Raw genomic sequence first — 17,739 nt, 5'->3', positions numbered from 1 at the left:
TACCCGAAGGAGACTCAAAGTGGCTTACGGCCGCCTTCCCTTTCCTCTCCCCACAACAGACACCCTGTGAGGTGGGTGAGACTGAGAGAGCCCTGAGATTCATGCTCGGTCAGATCAGCCTTTATCAGTGCTGTGGTGAGCCCAAGGTGGCTGGCTGCATGTGGGGAGTGCAGAATTGAACCTGGCATGCCAGATTAGAAGTCCACACTCCTAACCACTACACCAAACTGCATTTATATTCTGATTGCTATTCAGTTGTGTATGATGTTGTATGCTGTGTGCTGTGTAAGCCCTGGTTCACACTGTTGTGATCTCTGAGCAGTGCGAGTTCAGCCATGTGCTTGTATGGCTGAACTCACATTAAATTTGGAAGAAAAAAGGCATATGTGCCTTCTTTTTTCCTGCAGTGGAATCTGATTGCATGGGTCTTAATCTCACCTATGCAATCAGATTCCTATGCGAGTTCACAAATCGCAGTGCAGTTTGCACAGGGTAGTGTGAACTGGAATGGTGGTGGAGGCACCGACTCTGTAATTGTGCCGGTTCCCATACCACACCAGTTTGAGCCTGAAATAAAAGTGGAGTTCCACCAATATGGGCACTGGTGAGGCTTCTTCATTTTATCTTCAAAATAAGATATGTGCAGTATACATAGGAAATTGTTCAGTTTTTTTTTTAAAAAAACGATAGTCCGGCCCTCCAATGGTCTGAGGGACAGTGAACTGGCCCCCTGTTTTAAAAGTTTGAGGACCCCTGCAGTACACAGTCCCACAGCCCCCTCCCCAGCCCTTATCCAGGGTTAAGAGTTACATCTTAACTAAACATAGATAAGCATATCTTCAAACTTCAACGCAAACTACTGACCCCAATGAAAGTTAATAGAAATACTTGGGTTTTAAAAATTCCTTCAAGTCTTGGGTCACTCCCATTCTTTTGCAGGATGTTCCAAGACAAAAGAAATTGAAGAAGCACATACTATACTAGTATAGATATATATTTCTCATTTTTCCAAATATGTTACTCTGATGCAAAACTATGCATTTCTTGAATTCAATCTGATTTATTACAAGATATAGCACAATGGTCTGTACTTTTCAATGTACAATGCAACATGCTCTCTTTTCCTTTCTTGCCGTGATGGCATTTTAACAGAGTCCTGTTTCCTTTCAAAAGGAAGCAGGATTTCCTCACCTCACCTCCAACGCTCTCTTGTAGTCACCCAAATGGAAAGCACAATATCCAATCCAGAGATCTGTATCTTCCTCTTGTTCTCCAACATGACGCTTAAACTTGCAACAAACAAAAAAAGGAATTAAAATTATTCTGTTACGAGCCTTCTCATACGAAGGAGATTAATAGAAATTCACAAATTTAATTGTTTGACAGAGAGAGAGAGAGAGAGAGAGAGAGAGAGAGAGAGAGAGAGAGAGAGAGAGAGAGAGAGAGAGAGAGAGAGAGAGAGAGAGAGAGAGAAAAAGAGAACTGATTTAATAGATGTTTTCTGAGTATCCAATTAAAGACTTGGACTCTCTTCTAACCTGGGCTCCATTTTGGCCTCGGAATGTAGTTAACTAATTGACAGTTAGGATAAAACTCCTAGGGAAAATCTGGTTCCACCAGTGGTATTTAAGCTAAATGCTCATTTGTGATGCCCAATATTAGTTAGACTTTCTTGGAAATTCATCATACCTGTAGTATTCCCTCCAACTGGAAACAAAGTATTATGATTCCTATTTATAAAAAAGGCGACAAGCCAGACCCTGTTTGCAGTTCCCCTATTCTGCAGTTATATGCCTTATCCTCTTTAAAGGTTGTAAAACTTTGAGATTCAAGCAAAATTCATAATTGGCTTTTTGGAAAATATTCCCTTTGTGATATCTGTATGGCCTGACAATCAAAATTACTTCCGTGGTATCTTCAGATTAAAAAAAAAATTTTTTTCTCTCATTACTTAACTGACCTTTTTAATGTTACATTAAGAAAGGCATTTACTAGTGCATGTTTTCAAAGTGTGCCTTCAGAGTATTTACAGGGCAGATTTCAATAAATACATGTGGGACAATGCCTCTTTGGCCTTAATAAGTGGAAGGTATTGCACACTACATTCTGCATTGCTCCTTCGATGGGTCCATTTGAAGCAAACAGCTGAATCAACTTGTAAATATTTCCAGCTCAGATGAGGAATGTATCGATTTTTATTGGATGATCCTATCCCTTTTGTTACCCTCAAGTGCCTACTTTATCTTTTTATCAATAAATGTCTATGGTTGAGGCTGGGGTTGGCGAGGTAGACCTATCGCCCCCCCCCCCCCCCAGGGTTTGAAGTGAACATCGTTGGACCTCCTTCTCTAACCCCCTTTTGTAGAGGGGGTGGGAATCGGATTTTTCTTTTAATGGGAGTTTTAATGGGTTTTTTAAGACATTGTGACCCGCCATGAGCTGGTTAGGGAGTGGCAGGAAATAAATATAAATATAAATATAAGTATAAATATAAGTATAAATATAAATATAAGTATAAATATAAGTATAAGTATAAGTATAAGTATAAGTATAAGTATAAGTATAAGGAAGAAATTACTATCTGCTAATTCTGCAAGAATTTTGGCTAAATTGTAATTCCAGGTCAAGATGGATTTTTTTTAAATTTATGCATTTATTTCTTACCATTGTAGTTTTAAACTTTCACATTTTATCCTGTTATGTAAAAAAATGTTTTAACTCTTCTGTTCTGGAAGGTGCACTGTTATATTTTGGTGAATATGCTAGAATGTTATGGCATATGGCTACAACAATAATAATAAACTTCTAAAACAAACAAGTACAAGTTTGTCTCACAGGCACTTAGGTGTATATACATTCACAGAGTTCCAATATCCTTCCTTTCCCACTTGACAGGGATACTGGGAGCTATTTCCCCAGGTTTGAATGGGGATCTTTCTTGATTCTCTCACTCCCTTAGCCTTCCTTCCTGATCTATTGTCATTTCTCATTGCTCTTAACTGCCACTCTCTTTAAAATTCCATTTGAATCCCCTACAGACCAGATCAAAGTACTAGCCACTTACTGTCTATCACAATATAGCACCCTCTTAAACCCTCTGCAAAAATATCTGCCTGAGATTCTGGCGTGCTCCTGTAATCGAAAGCAGGACACAGATGAATAGCAGTGTAGTGTCTGTATGTGTATATATATATATATATATATATATATATATATATATATATATATATATATATATATATATATATATATATATATATATATATATATATATATATATATATATATACACACACATGTGTATATATATACACACACATTTTATAAGCCCATCAATATACTTAAGGTAAAGGTAAAGGTATCCCCTGTGCAAGCACCGAGTCATGTCTGACCCTTGGGGTGACGCCCTCTAGCGTTTTCATGGCAGACTCAATATGGGGTGGTTTGCCAGTGCCTTCCCCAGTCATGACCGTTTACCCCCCAGCAAGCTGGGTACTCATTTTACCAACCTCGGAAGGATGGAAGGCTGAGTCAACCTTGAGCCGGCTGCTGGGATCGAACTCCCAGCCTCATGGGCAAAGCTTTCAGACGGCTGCCTTACCACTCTGCGCCACAAGAGGCTCTTTCAATATACTTAGATGTCAGTATATCTAAAAGGATACAACTTTGCTTAAACCCACACATTACATGGGTCAATGATCTGATTCAGTCGATCATTTACGTTTTGGAATGCTCCCATGTTCTAAAAGCTACCTTTTAAAGAAAGGGGGGGGGCAAGCAGTGAGTGCTGATAAAAGCTTTCTCCCAGCTGCACTAGTTTTTTATTCATATGATGACGTTGTGTATGCATACATGTATTCAAAGACAGAATTTGTTGCAGTCTGAAGTGGCACATTTCATTCTAACACATTCGTCTTTAGCATGGTAAAAGTAGGAGTGTAAAGCAAAGAGTTCTGTAATCTGTAGCTCCTTGAATACTGTTAAACTGTAGCATAAGATTATATGGGCTATATGCACAAAGTGAAGACTTGGTACGTAGAGAGATATAAAGTAGCAGGAAGAAAAAGATTGTTAACTGTGATGGCTTTAAGGTGCTACAAGACCTTTTTTTGGAGACTAACACAGCTACCCTACTGATTGATTTAATCAGAGTACGGATTCAGGTGGATAGCCATATTGGTCTGAAGGAGCAGAACAAAGTTTTAATCCAGTGGCACTTTTAAGAAGAGCAAATTTTATTCAAGATAAGCTTTCATGTGCACACACATTTCTTCAGATGTATTTTCTTGTTCTGGTTCAAAAGTCTTGCCCCTTTTAGTCTCCAAATTATAGACCCTCAGCAACCACCAGAATTATGTCAGTATGTATAGTGGTTTGAATATGAGACTTGTAAATAAAAGACCCAGGGTCATTAGGACATGAAATCACTGGGTGATCTTATGGGGGCTGCAGTGTGTCAACATAACCTACCTGTGAGAGGGGAGAAGCACAAAAGCCACCCCAAATTCCTTGGAGGAAAGATGGGATGAAAACACTGAAGAAAATAAGCAATAAATAAGCCGAACACAGCTTTTAAAGTGGTCTAAACTTTTAACTATCCATAGTTAACCCCAGTATACACAGATTCAAGTGGGTAGCCATGTTGGTCTGAAGTAGCACAACATAAAATGAGTGCTTGCACTGGAAAGCTCACACCTTGAATAAATCTTTGTTGATCTTAAAGGTGCTATTGGACTCAATTGTTGTTGTCCCAGTATATACAGGATACACAGGACAGCAGCCTAGGGGTGAAATACTGGTTGATGCTCTAATCTGAAGGAACTAAAAACAGAACAGAGAGTTCCAATGATGCCCATCTCCATCTTAACAGCAGGGCATTACCAACATTTAACCTCTTTGGCTATTTGCACGGTGTAAACGTATCTATCGAAACCATCACACACACACACACAGGGAGACCAGATGGCATCTGGAAGAGCGGCTCTTTGAGTCATCCAAATTCCTATCTGCGGTACCTCCAGCAGGGCGATAGCACCGGTGAAATCTCGCTGGGTCAGCAACTCCTCCAGCTGAGGAATTCGCTTGCCTTTCTTTTTGCGCTTGTCCCCCAGCGGCGGGCCGGCCCCTACGGCGGGTTTGAGCCTGGAAAGCATCTGTAAAGGAGCCAGAGACAGCGCGGTTAGGTGGGGCATCTGGGGCTCCCCCGTCCCTCCTGGTCTCGGGAAAAACAGCCCTTTCTGCCTCCGCGGGCCCTCACCATCTTGCCCGCAGGCCCGATCCCCGCCGCCGCCGCCGCCGCCGCCGCCTTTCTGCCTCGCCAAGGACTCTGTTGCCTTAGCAACCACGCTGGCGGGAGGGGGCAGTGAAGGAGAGCGAGTGTAGAGAGCGAGACGTCAAATAACGACCGGCGGCAACTGGCAGCCACACTCACCGTTCCGCTGCCGAATCCACCCCAGCGCCTTTCTTCGCTTTTCAGCCCGAAGGGATTCGATCACGTTGACGATGTCGTGGGGGCGGGACGCCGCATTGCTTTGGCAGCGAGGAGAAAGCCCAGGCCTAGTTCGGCAGACAGCACTAGCTCCTTCCCCGTTTTTCAATAGGTCAAAGCGCGAGGCTAAGATGTAAGGCTGGCGCAGTTTTGGGATTGTTTTTATAGCGCTTAAAATTAAGTATGTAATAGGCACAGAGAGTTTAGCTTAATCACAACAGGAATGCTAGCAGATCTTAAATTTGAGATGGCAACCGCATTCCTTATTAGGAGATGGCTCCTAATTTCTAATGTTATGGCTTTACTCCAAATTAACTGAGTGCTGAAACTGACCAGACAGAATGACCAAACATATTACCCGTTTCATCCAGAAAAACATCTTGTTATCAAGAATGACTTGCCATTCAAGCTTGCTTGCTTCTTTCCTTCCTCTTTTTCCGTTGGGTATTAATTAGATACATTCTAGTCAGTTTCAGCACTCAGTTAGGAGCCATCTCCTAATAAGGAATGAGGTTGCCATCTCAAATCTAAGATCTGCTAGCATTCCTGTTGTGATTAAGCTAAACTCTCTGTGCAAAATGAGCTGATTTAAGCATAGTAATGTATTAACATACACTTTTGTGGGTCAAAATAGCCAAAGTGCTGAGAGATCCATGAATTGCTCTCCCAAATTAGTTTTAATTGTTATATTGCTGTCACAAAAGCTCCCAGTTTGGAGTGAGGCCACAATACTGGGGAAGGTGTGCACCATTTTCTTGGCCTACTGGAGCTGCTATTTGCTCCTTGAAGAAACATTCAGATAAACTTTGCTGGGGTTCCTAGCCTTTTGACCCTTGGGCACCTTTGTAATTCTGACACTGGATGGTGGTGGGTGCAATCATAAAATGGCTGCCACAAGAGGAAGAGCCAGTCATAAAGTGTCAGGTGGCCAATGAAAAGGCCTGGTGGGCAAAAGGACTACCTGGCCCCATCCACTTTTTAAAAGCAGGCAGGCACTAGGAAAAGTTTTCCTTAGGTCAGGTAACCCGGTGCTATATATTGCCATATATTTCCCTAAGTAGCTCTGAGAAGGCAATTTGAAGCTGTGAAAATGAAGTACTAGGAAAAACTCTCTTCCAAAACATGGTTTCCCATTATGTTACCAATAAACATGGACATTGCATCTAGTTTACTCTCAGTTCAGGAAACTTTGACTCCACATAACATGAATGACCACCACAGTACTGCAGCACATGCTTTGCATGCAGGAGGTCCCAGCTTCAACTGTACTATCACTAATTAAGAGGATTTCAGATGTCAGGAAGAACCCCAATCAGAGTATATAGTACTTACTGTGTGTGTTAGGAAGACCACAGGTCTGACTCATACAGCAGCTTTGAACGTGGATCAAGAAATAAAATGGTTCCATCTAAAATGGTTCTACTTTCTTGAGAGCAAGTGTGGTGTATGGGTTAAGAGCGGTGACCTCTAATCTGGTGAACTGGGTTTGATTTTCTGCTCCTCCACATGTAGCCAGCTGGGTGACCTTGGGCTTGTGCAAACTCTGACAGTGCTGTTCTCACACATCAGTACTATCAGGGCTATCTCAGCCCCACCTACCTCACAGGATGTTGGCTGTGGGAGAGGAACGGAAGGCAATTGTAAGCTGATTTGAGACTCCCTTGGGAAGTGAAAAGAGGGGTATAAAAACCAACTCTTCTTCTTCTGCATGTGCCAAGCTTCTACCTGTACCCAAATCATCTTGATATTGTAATTCTAGTGCAATTATTGACTCCAAGGGCTCCCATATAATATCTTAATAAATCTTACAACCATTACTATTATTCACATCTTGCAGATGGGTGGCTGAGACTGAAGGCTTAGCCAAGGCCACCTAATGAGTTCATGATAAAGGCAAATCCTAGTTTCCAACACCACCTCTTAGCAGCTGCTGGTTTTCAGAGCAAATACAGAAACTATATTGTAAATCTGGAACACCAAGAAGTGCAATTCAGTGTTTCACATACTGAATTCTGACATTTTGTTTTCAAAAGTTGTGCCAGACTTATAAGCAGCTGTTAATAATTCCATCACTGTAGTAAAGAAAGGAGATGGAGAAGATAGAGAATGCTGGCATGCCACAGTCCCTGCTAGCACCAGTGTATTAGATGCCTGCATTATCTCCCAGATTGTGTACTCAGGGTGATTAATGAACTTGTTTATAGCACATGCAGTATTTTTCAGAGCTTCATGTGCTACATGTTGAGAGCAGTAAAAAGGGGAAGTTCTGTCTAGGCCATATAGAAAGATAGATAAGCATTAGAGTTCAGGAAGAGTTTATGTTACAAAAGGCAAAGAGCAGCTCTACCAGGTCTATTAAATGTTCAGCATGGCAAAGGGTTAAACGATTTACCAATTAGGAGGAGACTCCTAAAGGTTTTCTGAAGAAGAAGAAATTGTTTTTTATACCCTGCTTTTTTCTATCCTAAAGAATTTCAAAGCAACTTACAGTTGCCTTCCCTTCCTCTCCCCACTTTGTGAGGTAGGGGAGGAATTCTCAGACAGTTGTGACTGGCTCAAGGTCACCCAGCAAGGAATGGAGAATCAAATCCAGTTCTCCAGATGGGAGTCCACTGCTCTTAAACCAGTATACCATGCTGGCTGTCCTTAGAGTGCAGGTCCTACGAATAGTATTCAAAGGATTCCTTGACAGATCTCCAAGCATGTAGCTGAAAACATAAAGCTGCCTTATACTAAATCACACCCTTGGTCCATCAGTATTGTCTACTTAGACTGACAGTGGCTCTCAGACAGAGATCTTCCACATAACCTACTGCCTGGCGTATTTAACTGGAGATGCTGGAGACTGAAGCTTCTACCTGCCAATCAGATGTTCCAGTGTGGGAGAATTTGGATCAGGGCCCAAGTGAAAGAGCAGAGGAAGTTTAACACTTTGTCTCAGCATAATTACACAAATTAGAACTAAGCTCCCAGCACTGGGCTGTTATTAGGCCTCAAATATTCTAAAAGATCCTCTCTTTCCCACTCTTTTTCCATGTGAAGAAGAGGAGGCTGTCCTGCCTCTGAAGGGAAAAGCAGCCACCTAGCCTATGGAAGAGCTGCAGCATTCAGTCACCATTCTGAGGGAGAGGACAGCACAGATCTGCATGATAGTTTTGGGTCGGCCTCAGCAAGAGCAGACAGAAGGGTAGCATTGCTTGGTAGTATGGCAGAGCGGTTTAACTCTACCTCTTGGAAAGAATATTCAATTGCTAGCCCTGTCTCTGGTGATGAGCAGACCATGTACCATTTAGACTGACCGATGATACAAATCTTGGTACTCTTGGGGAAGGGCTCCAGTTATCCTTGGAGGCTCCTGCTTCTGTTATGCCTGGCACCCGAGGCTAGACAAGTGGCAGCCAAGGAAGGGCCTTCTCTGTCATGGCACCAAAACTTTGGAAGTCCTTCTGCAGGGACATCTGTCTGTCTCCCTCTATCGGTATCTTTTACCAGTGGGTGAATACTTTTTTTTTGCTTCTTCTGGCATACTGACAATAGTTTTTGGCCCTCTTTCTGTTGTTCGTGTTAAATTGAATTTTTATTTTTAAACCGTATTTTAATTCAATTGATTAGAGATTTAATTGTTTAAATGTTTTCTACTGTGTGGACCCTGATTGGCTGGGAAGGCTGCATTTAAATGCTTAAAATAAATTAACAGCAGCTAATCAGTGAAAGGCTGTTTGAACCAGAAAGCCTTAAAGAGAATTCAAACAACACACTAAAGCTATACCTAGCTTAAACTTATGTGTCTCAGCCAGATTTCTCTTCTGACTAGCTGGAGTCTTGTGTTCTTGAAAACGAACCTATAACTAAATAAATCTTCCTTGTTATTTACATTTAGCTCCAGTCTCAATTATTTCTGTGTTTCTCTCACTGACCAAAAAATTTATATCCTAGAAGTTAACCCAAAGCTTTTATGTTTGCTGTCCTAAGAACATCTTGCAACTGAGAAGTGTTTACAGATGAAAATAAATCTGATTTCCTAAATCATAAGAGACAATGTGGGTCTGGTTTGATTGGCAAAACCACACAGAGGGATAATGTTTTCTCCCTTTCCCCCCAGTGTCATTGCCAGGATATGAATGAATTTTTCCATGAATGCCAGTCTGCAGAATCCCTTTCAGGGCATCTGAAATCCACCAGAGACCCTTGGACAATGCTTCCATCTGTTCCCCATTTCCTAATAACACCAAGCACTTTGTTCACTGATACAATGAATAACAATAACAATAGTTCATTAGGTAACAAAGAAAAGGGGATGGGATTGACATTGTGCAGCTTGCAATGAAATACAGTGCAATTTTTTAAATGAGCAAGTAGAATCAGAAAGACTCTTCAGCTGAGAGACCTAAAATGAATATGAAGTGCACCATAAAGCCCACTGAATGAAGTGAGACATCTCATTCAAAGTAGCCCTGATCTCGCAGACTAGCTCAATCTTATCAGTGTTCAGAAGTTGAAGACCAGGCTAGTTATGACATTGGTCTTGGGGACAATTCATGGCTACCAATATCTTTTTAAAGGAGAATTTAGCCTTTTAAATTTTGTTTTGAGGACCTGTTCCTGATTAGGCCTGTGGTGCAGTGGCAACAGGCAATCTTGCCCCCTCCTCCATGCCATAGCCCCTCACGGCCCCATGGCTGCCATCACGTCTAGTTTGGTGCTAAGCAGGGTCAATACTTGGATGGGAGACCACCAAGGAAGATTAGGGCTGCCATGCAGAGGAAGGCAATGGCAGATACTCTTGTCTTAAAAACTTCTGGAATTATTATTATCTCAATGAGTTAGCAGAGTGCTTACAATGCAGCAAAAGCTATGTCAGCCTTTATCAACTTTTTTGCCACTGAGAAACCCCTTAAACATTCAGGTTTCAAGAAACCCCAGATGTGGTGTGATCATGAAGAAGTTGATTGGGAAGTATAGCTGTAGACACAACTACCCAGGCCCTACCCCTACAGGCCCACATTGATCTCTTTTTGGGGGGCGGGGCGGGGGAGATCGACATGACCATGTATAGTCATATCATCTGATAAGCATTTAACAAATTGTAAACATTAATTAACTCTCACCTATTCAGGAAGCTCTTCCAGGACTATCAAGAAACCCCAGTCTTTCATGAAATCCTGGCTGAGAAAGCCTGGGCTATGTGGTATGTTTGTGCAGGCAGGAATCAAAATAACAGACAGAGACTCTTTAAATTTTCAAACTAATAGGACTTATTTATTACAGGGAACTCCATTCTGAACAGGGCTGAGTAAAGATAGCATTCTAATCAAGTCTAACTAACTAGGATGGATGGAGATGCAGGATGGAGAAGTCTGGCACAGTGTAGAGTGCAGGACAGCCAGTTTGGTGTGGTGGTTAGGAGTGCGGACTTCTAATCTGGCATGCAATTCTGCACTCCCCCACATGCAGCCAGCTGGGTGACCTTGGGCTCTCAGTGATATCAGGGCTCTCTCAGCCTCACCTACCCCACAGGGTGTCTGTTGTGGGGAGAGGAAAGGGAAGGCGACTGTAAGCCGCTTTGAGCCTCCTTTGGGTAGAGAAAAGCGGCATATAAGAACCAGAAGCGGCAGTATGGCGCTGGCCTCCTCTACGCCAGTGGTCCTCAACCCCCGGTCCGGGGACCGGTACCGGTCCGTTGATCAGACAGTACTGGGCCGCGGCTCCTTCTCGTCCTCCTCCCTGGCTGATGCCTCAGGGGCTGCCCTGCCACTCTGACATCGGCTCACTTTTGGTGCTCTCCGGTGGCCGCCATGGCTGGGTCTCCCCTTTGGCATGGCACTGCACAGCTGCTGCTGGCAGCACCCTCCAGTGGGCGGCGGGAAGTCAGGGGCGCTGGCGGGAAAGCAAGTGGAGCAGGGGCTCAGGTGGTGGTGATGTCCCTCGGCAAAAGACTACCCCCCCCGGGTCTCAGTAAAATTGTCAAGCGATGACCGGTCCCCGGTGATAAAAAGGTTGGGGACCACTGCTCTACGCCACCTCAGAGCTCTGAGGTGGCGCGGGGGAGGCCAGAGCCATGGCACCACCGACTCTGCCACGACTACCTGGAAAATGCCAAATGACCCATTGGGGGGTTGCAACCCCCAGGTTGAGAACCTCTGCTCTAGGCTGATACTGCATTGGACTAGATAGCCTGTATGGCCCCTTTCAAGTCTCTGTTTCTATTATTCTATTTCACATTAGATATAACAACAGGCAAATAAAATTTATGAAAAAAGAATTTGAACTGAATTGGGTTGAAAATTAGGACAATGGTCTTTATATGGCATTACACGTAAGCCATTTTAAGAAAGGTTCTGAAGCAGCAGCACAGAAATATCCTATCCTAAATAAATAATAATTTTAAAAAGACACGTATAGCTAAGAACAACTGGATCTATGACAGTGCCATAAAAAACAGGATAAGTGATAAAATATAGAGTAAGAGAGGTTGTCTAAAGTAAATAGTACATGTGAAAAGGATCTGGGGTTTTTAGTAGACCAGAGACTGAACGTGAATCAGCAGTGTGACTCAGTAACTAAAAAGGCAAATGGGATTTGGGGCTTAATACAGCCCCAAAAAGAAGTATATTGTCCAGATCATGTGAGGTGATGTTACCACTTTACTGCACTCTGGTAAAACCTCACTTGGAGTACTGTGTTCAGTTTTGTGCACCACAGCTGAAGAAAGATGTGGAGAAATTGGAGCATGTCCAGAGGAGGGCTACAATGATAGTGAGGAGTTTGGAGACCAAATTGTATTAGAAAAGATTGAGGGAGCTGGGTCTGTTTAGCCTGGAGAGAAGATGACTAAGATAACTATCTTCAAATACTTGAACTTGAGTGGGTGGGCAGGAAGGGATGTAACAGTGTTTGTCTCTTGTGGCCCTTCCGTGCATATGCAGGGAATTGCTGATCATGTGAGATGGTAGCTGAATCTCTTCCAGGCCAGGCTCGATTCTGGAGATTTTGGATGGGGGAGATCACTTGGACTTGAAATTGGTATCACTGTGGAAGGGCAGGTAGTTGTGAGTTCCTGCACTGGGCAGGGGGTTGGACTAGATGAACCTGGAAGTCCCTTCCAGCACTATGATTCTATTCTATGAAATAAAAGTACAATTTGTATAAGTCCCCACTTTATCTCCACTGTTATGATGGTTGTTCGTTTAGTTTGAGAAAGAGTGCCTGTACTCGAAAGCTCATGCCTTGAATAAATCTTTGTTGGTCTTAAAGGTGCCACTGGACTCTATTTTTGTTGTGCTACTTCAGACCAATACGGCTACCCACTTAAATCAATCCCCACTTTATGATTGGTCAAAGGGCCTTGCTCTTCTCTTTTATTTTCCCGACCCATCACATCATATTCTTATCTTGCAAGGTGTGTTTAGTTTTATAGGCCTTAACAGCAAACATGTAAAACAACCTTTGGCCCTTTCTCTCTTCATGAGTTCCATTGCTGTTAATTGTTCACAAGCAGGTACTAGCTGAAGCAGATGGGTGTGTGGGTGGAAGGGGGAGCTAAGACAGGAGACTGAAAGACCCTTCAGAGAAGTAAGGTTTGACTGAATGGTGGTCTTATGACAAACATCCTTTCTTCATCCTGGGATGTAGCACCTGGGATAACAAAGGCATAATGAGACAACAAAAGCTGGGTCAGACCTTTTGGACACTGTTGCTCTCTACACACCTGGTTTGGCAGACTGGTGAGGGCAAATGTTCGAGAGATGACAGTCTGATCAATGTAATGATGCTGTATGACTATGAATTCCCAGTGACTGCAAAGAACATAGAACCAACTGTGATGCTGGGGTGGCATATGTTGGAAGAAGACCTGAAAGGTAAGAGCATCGTGCCACAGCATTCTAGTATATTCTCTCTCTCTGTCTCTCTCTCTCTCTCTGTCTCTCTCTCTCTGTGTCTTTGGGGTATTGTCAGTGCCATCTTAAGCAGAATTCCACCCTCTGACCTCAACGGACTTAGAAGGGTATAACTCCCCTTAGGATGGCACAATATATCTCCTAGCTGTGTGAGCCAATAACCAAGATTGTTCCTATCGTTTAAGCATGCTGGGCTTTTCCATAAAGATGGATGTTTATTAACATTTGTGATTATTTAGACTGAATATTGGATAATATTAGATGACACTAGTTAACTAGAACGTTATTTTTAGAAACTGAAACTTGTCTTCTACATCACTTTAGATGCTCACCATCCTTTAAAAATGAGGTAAGCTAGAGCAAGCTTGTTCCACATCTAGGGAAAATGCTCCATCATGCCATAAGTGTTTGGCTTCACAATGCTGTATATTTATATGGAATTTATGAGCTACTGATATCAATCAATGAAGTGTACTTATCAGAATAAACTGGAAATGTGTTATCCCACAACTACAAGAAGACTTATGTATAGGAAAATTGGCAGCAATTATAATTCCATAATTAGAGTGGGGGATCCAGGGAGACTGGCAGGGGAGGGAAATCTGCTCCCCACACAGACACCTTTTGCTTCTCTCTTCTATTTCTACTCCCTCTTTCCCTCATGGCTCCAGCTCTACTTCTTCCTCTATTTTTACACCTTAAAATTTGCCTGTCCAGGTGTAGTCCCGAATTGTTGTTCGACTTACCATGTGTTCTGTGAATTCCCGGTTACAGCGATTTCATCAGTCATCGCAGAGTCTAACTTAGGGCTGCCCAATGCAAAAATCTGTGCAATAGGTTTGTCCCCCGCACCCACCATTTTGAGTCATTTGGGCATGTTTCTTTCTTTGTTGCCATCTTCCCTTTTCCCTGCTTCCCCCTCCCTCCATTCTGAAAAATCTGCCTTAACAAATAAAAAGGGAATAGCGTTACAATGCTGTCTCTAGGTTTAAAAAAAATTAGTCTTACACAGCAGTGTTAAAAAGTTAGAACCCAGTGTTGTTATTTGTTTAAATTACATTAAGGACACATTGGGGGGAAGGGCGCAGAATGATGGGGTTAAGAGGTGTAATGAAAACAAAGGTCCAAGTAGACTCCATTTTGCAAGAAATACATTTTCTGAGAAGGGGAAGGGAGCAAAACATGATGGGAGGCTGCCTCCGTCAGGCTCAGTGCAGAAAGCATATCACAAATTCCAGCCTGGGAAATGAGGGAAGGAAAGCCAAATGTGGAAAGGGTAGAGTAGACTCACATCATCCAAAGGAACTCCAAAGTAAGGCTTAAGCAAGGTATGTCTCCTAATAGGGTGTCTGTTGTGGGGAGAGGAATGGGAAGGCGACTGTAAGCGGCTTTGAGCCTCCTTCGGGCAGGGAAAAGCGGCATATAAGAACCAACTCTTCTTCTTCTTCTTCTTCTTCTTCTTCTTCTTCTAATGCAGAAATGGTCCCAGGGATAGTGGCTGCTCCTGCAAACCAGGCACCATTTCACATTTCTACGGTCTGCTATGTCTGCTTATGCAGACATTGCTTTAAACTTTTTTAAATCCCCAAATTCTTCTTATTTAAAGCAGTTTTCTGAAAAGCTGGAGGTTCTCCTGAGTTGTGTGTGGCTTGTAGCACAGATACCTGTATAAGGGAGGGTTACTTGGCTACTATATATATGGATATTCCCCTAATATTTTTTTTGAAGATTAACAAATGGGGCAGGTATTTGATTAGCCATACATGCCATCAATTCAGATAATTATTTGAAGCATTTCATTTACAATTAAAGACCTAATTCTTCTGCTTTTCTGTTGTAGTGAACAATATAAGTGCCAATGTCAATGTCTCATTTGATGGCTTCAACACATCTCTCTACGTCTCACAAGGCTGTCGCACCAGCACTTGCGAAGGTGTGGAAATCATCAGGCAGCTATTTGTGAGTATTACGACATTTCTTTTATGGTATTCCATCAGACCTCAGAAGCTAAGCAGGGTTGGTGCTTGTGTGCAGGACCCCTGAGAAACACTCTGCAGTTGAAGGCAATGGACACAAAGCACCTCTGCTTCTCATTTGCTTTGAGGTCACTGTCAATTAATTCTGACTTCATGGCACATACATTCATAAATAATGACTGAGCATTCTGGAGAGAACCAAATGGCAACCAATGGAACAGTATTAACTATTTTTATTATGAAATAATATGATAATGTACATCTTACAAAATACAGTCCTGCAATATATATTGATGTTAGAATCATAGCATCGTAGAGTTGGAAGGAACTTCCAGGGTCATCTAGTCCAACCCCCTGCACAGTGCAGGAACTCACAACTACCTGCCTATCCACTGCGACTCCAATGTCATGCCCAAGTGATCCCTCACACCAAAAATCTCCAGAATTCTCCAGAAGAAATTCAACTACCATCCCACAGTGGTAATCAGCAATTCTCTGGGTATGCAAGAAAGGGCCACAAGAGTCAAACACTGGCACATCCCTTCCTGCACACCTACTCACAATCTGACTAGTTCAAAAAAATCAGCATTTCTGTCAGATGACTCTGGTTAAAAACTTGCAAAGAAGGCCAACCCACCACCTCCTGAGGAAGCCTGTTCTACTGAGGAACCACTCTATCAAGAACTTCTTCCAGATGCTGAGCCGAAAATTCTTTTGAATTAATTTCAACTCATTGGTTACTACCATTCTCTTGCTTCAACTGTTCCACGACCATGTATTTATATAACATGTATGGGGCCTACTCTCTTAAGCAAAATTTATCTTCCTATTTCTGTTGTGAGTCTATGCATCTTCTTGATTCTTGTTCCATTGCCATAGTAGTATTTTGCATCCAGATTGTGTTGTCCCCCCCTCCCAATTTTCCATTCTCCAATGATGAAAGTCTTTTCTTTTTTTTAACAGAATAGTGATAACCTTGGGTGCACTGTCCTGGGTCCCACATGTACATATGCCACATACCAGATGGTCTCGTAAGTATTTGGCAAACATACTGTATTTGAGGTAAAAATATTGAATAAACTCATTACTTGGTAACAGCTGATTAAAGAAAACAAATCTCACCAATGCTGAATGAACCTCATTGGTAAACAATTAATTTCTGTGTGCAGTTTAAAGCAATGGTTCTTCCTGCCTTCAGAGCTGTAAACCGTGTTTAAAAGTCTGCCTAGTTTGGTATGTACCTGTGTGAGAACTGTGCATGTGAGACATTGCTGCATGTACGACTGCCTTTAGAGATGAGTTGAGAAGGGGGTTCACTAGGGTCAGAATATTTCTGTTGTTAGTGACTGGTTTGTTGAGTGCCATCCCTTAACTATTCATCTGGTATCAATAAGTTGTCTTCCTAAGTTTTTAAAAAAAATTAACTGCTGCTCTATAATTACACAGAATAAATGGGGGGGGGATCTAACAGCAGAAAACTGTTCATTGGTTAACAATACTAGCAGCAATTTACATGTTACAATCCAATAAAACAACAGACTTTATACAGTCCTAATAGTCAGTTGTATTACCTTAAGTTACATAAAGGTAAAGGTAAAGGTATCCCCTGTGCAAACACTGAGTCATGTCTGACCCTTGGGGTGACGCCCTCCAGCGTTTTCATGGCAGACTCAATACGGGGTGGTTTGCCAGTGCCTTCCCCAGTCATGACCATTTACCCCCCAGCAAGCTGGGTACTCAGTTACATACCCAGTTACATAAGTTACATACCCAACTAGAATTACTTTTAGTTCAATTATATCCCACCTACCTGGCTAGCCCAGAGAAAACCAAGCACAGAGAGAAAAGCTTTTTGGAAAGCAGAAGGGAAGGAGAGAGGATAGTATGGAAAGAGCCATCTGACAGTCTGGCTCATAATCAAAGAAGGGAGAATTGAGAGAAGAGAATTAAGAGATAGGAAGATGTAGAGAGTGAATTTCATGAAGTGAAGCAGAAGAGGACAGAAACAAATATTATACTTCACATGCACTTTCACACATACTAAATAATGCACTGTGAATCCACTATCAATGCACTTTGCATCTGGATTTTACTGCGTGAAATGACAAACAGTAGCCAAAGTGGATTGAAACTGCATGCTTTAGCATGTGTGAAAGTGTTCCACCTGTCATGATGAGGCGGGTCCAGTGCTTTCATGATAGTGCTTCTGGAAGAATGTCCTCAGGCAAAACCACCTATAAAAATAGATTGCTGGAGATGCCTTGATTGTATGTCTGAATTGACCTGATGTCTTATGGGGAAAATCAATTATTAGTCCATTGGATCTGCAATAGTATAGGATCACAACTTTGGAGCCTGGTGGCTCACTGGTGAACAC

General features: G+C 42.4%; 2 protein-coding genes across 6 annotated transcripts in view; one reads left to right on the top strand and one right to left on the bottom strand.

The window, feature by feature from the left end:
* Window positions 1-5,577, bottom strand: part of IFT56 (intraflagellar transport 56) — a 36,632-nt gene extending 31,055 nt beyond the window's left edge. The window contains exons 1-3 of one of the 3 annotated variants that reach the window (XM_077339285.1): window positions 5,432-5,577; window positions 5,016-5,153; window positions 1,197-1,289 (exon numbers count right to left, since the gene is read on the bottom strand). In XM_077339285.1, coding sequence (XP_077195400.1) covers window positions 1,197-1,289; window positions 5,016-5,153 — 231 coding nt within the window. In that variant the 5' untranslated portion in view covers window positions 5,432-5,577. The other 2 variants (XM_077339284.1, XM_077339286.1) reach the window with 2 other exon arrangements.
* Window positions 5,578-12,973: 7,396 nt separating this feature from the next.
* GUCY2C (guanylate cyclase 2C) overlaps window positions 12,974-17,739 on the top strand; it is a 64,296-nt gene continuing 59,530 nt past the window's right edge. For all 3 annotated transcript variants that reach the window (XM_077339279.1, XM_077339278.1, XM_077339277.1), the window contains exons 1-3: window positions 12,974-13,347; window positions 15,227-15,345; window positions 16,326-16,393. In XM_077339279.1, coding sequence (XP_077195394.1) covers window positions 13,143-13,347; window positions 15,227-15,345; window positions 16,326-16,393 — 392 coding nt within the window. In that variant the 5' untranslated portion in view covers window positions 12,974-13,142. The remainder of the gene's footprint in view (window positions 13,348-15,226; window positions 15,346-16,325; window positions 16,394-17,739) is intronic.

This window comes from Paroedura picta, chromosome 5, assembly GCF_049243985.1.
Source record: "Paroedura picta isolate Pp20150507F chromosome 5, Ppicta_v3.0, whole genome shotgun sequence".
Taxonomy (NCBI): Eukaryota; Metazoa; Chordata; class Lepidosauria; order Squamata; family Gekkonidae; genus Paroedura; species Paroedura picta.
Note: the sequence above shows the minus strand (reverse complement) of the source record. Positions and strands in the feature narration are given on the sequence as shown.